The sequence below is a fragment of the Capsicum annuum genome, chromosome 6 (assembly GCF_002878395.1).
Source record: "Capsicum annuum cultivar UCD-10X-F1 chromosome 6, UCD10Xv1.1, whole genome shotgun sequence".
In the NCBI taxonomy this organism is placed as follows: Eukaryota; Viridiplantae; Streptophyta; class Magnoliopsida; order Solanales; family Solanaceae; genus Capsicum; species Capsicum annuum.
This window is the reverse complement of record NC_061116.1, coordinates 199750417-199756537: the sequence shown is the minus strand read 5'-3', so window position 1 is coordinate 199756537 and position 6121 is coordinate 199750417. Positions and strand designations below refer to the sequence as shown.

Below are 6121 nucleotides of genomic sequence, written 5' to 3'. Positions count from 1 at the left end.
TAAATAATAATATAATTAATGCACTTAGTCTTTTTTGAGACATAATACTGTCAATATATGAACAATTTCTAATAATTCTTTTCTTTTATATAAAAAATTTATTTTTTATATATCCATCTTTAATCAGATGTCTCAAATATGAAAAAAAATTTGTTGGAAGCGTTATCTCTAGAATGGATCCCGAGACAAATTAAATAATTACTGAAAAATAAAAAGAAAAGAAAAATGATACGTAGCAATTTTCTCACGGGGAAAAAGTAAAAAGAAAAAAAGAGAGAGGGCAGTTCGGGAAATATAATGTTTTATTATTCCAAACTTGGCAGTGCCCAGTAGGGTTTATTGCATCTTCGTGTTCAGGCCGTCGCACCGAAACTCTACAGACCCTTTTGCTTCTACACAGTAAGTTCCGAATGTATCTTTGTTTTTTTGCCAAAATTGATGTGGTTTTTTGAAGGTTAATTTTGTGATGGAATTGACAGGGTAGTTGGTGTGCGGAAATGACGACAGTTCCAGGGCAATTAGTTTGGGAGATTGTCAAGAAAAACAACTCTTTTTTAGTTAAGGAGTTTGGTAATGGTACTGCTGGTGTTGTCTTCAGCAAAGAGCCCAACAATCTTTACAATCTTCACTCTTATAAGCATTCTGGTTAGTTTAGTGCTTCTGTCGATGAAACAAATTTGGTTTCTGTTGATAATGGTGGTACATTGAGCGTGTACACTAGTACATTGTGTTTGAAGCTCGTGGTGCCGTAGTTGGTAATAGGTTTTCGGAAATGTTTTATACTGTTGTTAGAGCTAAATCTGGTACTGTTTTGTTGAGCATAGTTTTTTTTTTTTTTTTACGTGTTATGTAATGTGAATCATGTAACCTGGTTCGTAGGAACTTCCATTTAAATTTATTTGCGTAAATATATATTTTCAAATTACCTGGTATCTGATGCGGGTAGGAGGTGACAGATATTCCGTGGAATCAGTTGAGGTGCACGAAAGCTGGCCTGGACACCATGTATATCCACCAAAAAAAATTATATTATGTACAGTATTCCGTTAGTATGTTTTACGAGGGCAAGTTGTGGTTAGTAAGTCATGAACCTTCAGCCTATCTTTATCCCAAAAGTTAGCTAGCCCCATCAGGTGAGGATTGATCAGCCTAGTGTATAGGAAATGGGATCTTAAATTGCTCAGCTTGACATTTAAGAAAAGCTAGCGTATCAACCATTGCTCAAGTGTGGCTCAATGGTTGATAAAAAGCGTACCTTGGGCATATCTCAATCCCAAAAGCTAGCTCACTAGTTGAGGATTGTCAACCTAATATTTAATCCTGGACAAATACTATATGCAGCCTTCCCCTTGTCTTTTTGCAAATAACCTCCAAAGGCTCGAACCCATGACTATTGGGTCACCAGGAAAGCTTCTCTACCATTGTTTGAGTTTTTTACATCTGTGAGATTAAATATTGGGCTACTAATATAGTCTAAAGCTAAGTTGCTCAGACTCTTCAAAAATGTCTGCGGGGTGTGTGTCGGATCCTCCCTAAATAGTGTATTTTTGAAGGACCCGACATGGGTGAGGCAACATTTTTGGAGAGTCCGAGCAACTTAGGTCTTAAGTAATCCCCAACACATGCGCTAGTTTTTAAGGTTGAGTTAAGCCCAAGGTTAATTTTCTTATCATGGTACCAAAGCCAAACGCGTCTCAATTTTTAGTTTACATGATGTTGTGCTATCATGTTATAATGTTCACAATCTAGATGTCCAGCTTACCCTGCACTAGGTGGAGAACACCTGAAATGTGGGATAATCCCCTTAAACCCGTTAGTATGTCGTATGGAATATTCTTACATGAATGACTGACTTGAGTTTGTAATAGTCGTTGAACAAAAATTGTCTTGCTTTAATGAGTTAGATGTCAAGATTTAGCTGTTTTAGTTTTCCATTGCTCACATTATGCATTAGTTAAATTGCTGCTGTTTTGATTTTGTAGGCCTAGCAAACAAGAAGACTGTGACTATCCAGCCCGGGGGCAAAGATCAATCAGTGCTGCTTGCTACATCAAAGACCAAGAAACAGAACAAGCCTTCTAGTTTGTTGAATAAATCTGTAATGAAGAAGGAGTTCAGCCGCATGGCCAAGGCTATAACAAACCAGGTGATTGTCCTTGTTGGCCAGTAGAATGTGTATATTTACATGGATTATTTGGTTTTAAGCTGTTTTTTAGTTGCTTATAATGTTCAACTGTTTGGTTATTTGCTCGCTGCTAGTTTCAAAAGGCTTGAGATATGTCATGGAATTTGTCTTATGATGTCCTTATTTTGGATGAATATAATGAGTTGTAAACCCAATTAAAAAGTTCATATCCTAGAAAGCTGGCAGTTGGAGTGATTTGAGCATTAAAACATGTCTATTTATTGAATACTGTTTACCATTTTCTCAGATACGTGCTCGTCATATTCTATGTAATGATTAGACTTATACCCTTTTATATTGTAGACTCAATACTTTTGCTATCTGAATTCTGAAGGATGTGCACTAGCTCTGCTATTTGAATTAATTATAAATGGCATCTGTAGACTCGACATATTTTTTCATCAGAGATTTTTTCATTGTTCTGTAGATTTGCATGGTTTCCTTGGTAGAATGCTGTCTTTACTTTTGCGTGCATATATTACATGAGGACTACAATTGATGGAATTAAGCTTGTACTCAAAAATTCTTTTTAGCATAGTAGCTTTGTTAGGTAATATGACTTTTTTCATCAGGTCCTTCTATGCCTTCAATCTTTCTCATGTTAACAATCTTGATTATTGAATTTGCATAAACTTGTATGTGATGCAGGTAGCAGATAACTATTACAGGCCAGATCTGAAGAAAGCATCTCTTGCAAGATTGAGTGCTGTGAACAGGAGTCTCAAGGTTGCCAAATCTGGCGTCAAGAAGAGGAACAGGCAGGCCTAGAATCCCATTCTAGAAAATGTTATGACGTATGAGCTGCAATTTTTTTCCCCCAACCTCCTCGAGTACCCGAGGCTTACTATTTGAGTTCATGTTTGGAGTTTCTTGAAGTAGCTATTACCATGGAGATATTCTAGATTTTATGCTAAAATATACGTTCCATTTGAGAATTTATAAAGTTAGCATTTATTTATAAATGTGTGCTTCTGCACTGCATTGATCAGACCTTTCTTTTACCTAATAGGTCATTTTTAGTAGACTTACAAGGGCGTGGTCCTTGTTTGTTAGCTGACCTTTTTCACTATTAAGGAAGTACTACATGAAATGATATTGATAATGAAAAATCAGTGTTTCTTTTATGTCGAAGGTTGCACTGAATAGACAGCTTTTACAAAACTCATGGAGAATTATTCATGCATTTAAGGAGTCGTTTGGTAGGAGGGATAAGGTTAACAAATCCCGGGATTAATTTAGATGAAGAGCTTATTCCATGTTTGGTTGGGACAAAATGCATGGGATAACTTATCAATCCCTCCTTGAGGATGGGATAGCTAATTTCGGAATTAGTAATTCCGGGATAACTTGTTTTCCAACCAAACGACCCGTTAGAATGTTGTTTATAGATAGCTGATTGTGATTCACCTATGCCAGTGTGATTCACTGTGGAGAACATAAGCAGGACTACAGAATGGCAAAGTGACCCATCTGAAGCAAAATAAAATTATGAGTTTAATTTTTATACTATGAGAATAATATCATAAAGGAATCACATGCGTAACATTTAGGAGGACTAAAGAAGAACAAAAAATAATAATTGGTAGGTTATTTAAACTCGTGTAGTTAATGAAACAAAAAGAGCCTAACAGAGGGAAAGAAAGCTCGTGCATTGAGAATCATGTTGTTTCAAGATTAAATTCAATTGAATGTAAAATTGGTAGGTCTTTTTTCCATATATTCTATCCGTGGGATTGAATTACCTGGTAAGTGTTTTATCAACAAAAATGGTTTGCTCATTTTCAATTTTATTCACCTAAAAAGGAAAATTGATCATGGCGCAGAATGTTAAGAAATAATGGTAGTGTGTAGGGGTGGTGCAGGTTGGGCTAAAGTTGGGCGGGTCAAGATGGACTGAACAAATAATTGGACTAATGCCCAATCCTGCCCAAATGCATTTGGGTCAAGATGGGTTTGGGCAAAATGGGTTAAACTATGGGTCATGGTTATAACCCAACCCGCCCAAATGCAAGTTTAATCAAAGTAAAAACGCCAGCAAGTTTTTTCCTTTTTTGTCATTTTACCTCTTCTTTTTTTTTCGTTTTTTAATTCCATTTTTTCCTTTTTTCATTTTTAGCTTTTTCTATTTTTTTAATTTTCTTATCTTTTTTTTCGTTTTTAATCTATTTTTTATTTTTATTACTTTTTTCTTTGTAATCTTTTTTTATTTTCTTTTTTCTTTGTTTCATTTTTTTGGTCATTTTTTCTCCTTTTTTTTTCTTTTTTGTTTAAAAAATTTTTTGGTAATTTTTTTTCTCTTCTCTCATTTTTTTTTATTGTTATTGTCGTATTTTATATTTTATATATTTTTTGAATTTTATATTTATTTGTATCATATATATTTTAAATAAATTTATTATTTATATTTGAATACTTTAGCCATGAATATAATTTATCATTTGTATTTATATACAAATAGTTATAAGGAATAAATGTATTTAGTTGAGTCTAAAATATTTAATATGTAATGTGTCATTCAATGCAAATGTATCTTTAGTATTTGTATGTCAAGTTTATCATTTGCATTTCTATAAAAACAAAGTGTCATTTTTATCTGTATGGTTCAAGTTTTATAAACATGTATTATTTGATACAAATGTAAATGTTATGTTGTATTTCTATAGTTTAACATTTTATTTTTGTAGTTTATCATTTATAGTTGTATTGTTCAATTTGTATTAATAAAATGCAATTCGTATCAATGAAGATAAATCATGTAAAATATAAATAATAGTGAGAACTATAAAATATAAATACAAGTGCGAACTATAAAATACAAATATAAACACAAGCGTGAACTATAAAATACAAATACAAATACAAGTAGAATTATAAAATACACATACAAATGTCAACTATAAAATATAAATACAAATACAAGCATGAATTAACAAATACAAATACAAACGTGAATTATAAAATACAAATGCAATTGTATCAACAAATACAAAAATATAAATGATAGTGTGAATATAAATACAATAAGTCATTTTGGTATTTTTGTTATCAATCATAACTTGTGTTCCACATAGCCATATTTTAAAAAAAATATAAATGAAATAAAATTTTAAAAAGAGAAATAAAAAATTCAAAAAAGAAAGAGAAATACAAGCTATACATAAAATAGAGAAAAGAAAAGAAAAAAAAAATTTAAAAATTAAAAATAGAAAAAAAGAAGGAGAAAAACGAAAATAAGAAGAAAAAAATCATAAAAGGGGGAAAATATGAAAAAGAAAAAAAAAGAGACAAATACAAGAAAATAAAAAGAATAATAATCAAAAAGTAAAAGAAAATGAAAAAGAGATAAAAGAAAAAATGATGGTGAATATAAATACAATGATTGGTTATGATGTATCTGTCATTTTCCATGACTTGTACTCAACGTAATCATATTTTTCAGAAATATAAAAAAAATATAAAATACAACAAAAATGAAAAAAATTAGAAAGAGAAAAAAAACAAAAATGAAGAAATTAAAAAGGGAAAAAAATGGAAAAGAAAGAGAAGTAGAGGCTAGAGATAAAACAGAATAAAAAAAATGAAAAAAAAAGAAAGAAATGCTGTAAATTGTAATTTTGAAAGTTTGGCTAGTAATACTCTCATTTTGTTGAAACATACACTATTTTTGTAAGTCCCCTATTAATAAAACAAGATTTTGTAAAAGCTTTAAGCAATTTGATGGGTTAAGTTTGGGCATCATTGTAATGCCCCGATTTGCTGAACCGAAACGCTACACGGTGCTGATGACCCCGAAGGACCACAAGCTAACCCATGACTAATATCTGTACCTGTACACTGCATAATATGATATAATACTGCGGAAACATGCACTGAAAGGCCACAAGGTTCAATACTGAGCGTATCAGAATAATGATAATATCTGAATAAAGCGGTATC

At 31.9% G+C, this 6121-nt stretch overlaps 1 protein-coding gene across 1 annotated transcript; it reads left to right on the top strand.

Annotated features, from left to right (window-relative positions):
* Nucleotides 1–246: 246 nt before the first annotated feature.
* Nucleotides 247–3173, top strand: LOC107854362 (60S ribosomal protein L28-1). Its single transcript, XM_016699371.2, has 4 exons — nt 247–399; nt 480–645; nt 1983–2146; nt 2834–3173. Exons 2-4 carry the CDS (start codon nt 498–500, stop codon nt 2951–2953), a joined length of 432 nt encoding a protein of 143 aa, XP_016554857.1. The 5' UTR covers nt 247–399; nt 480–497; the 3' UTR covers nt 2954–3173.
* Nucleotides 3174–6121: the final 2948 nt, after the last annotated feature.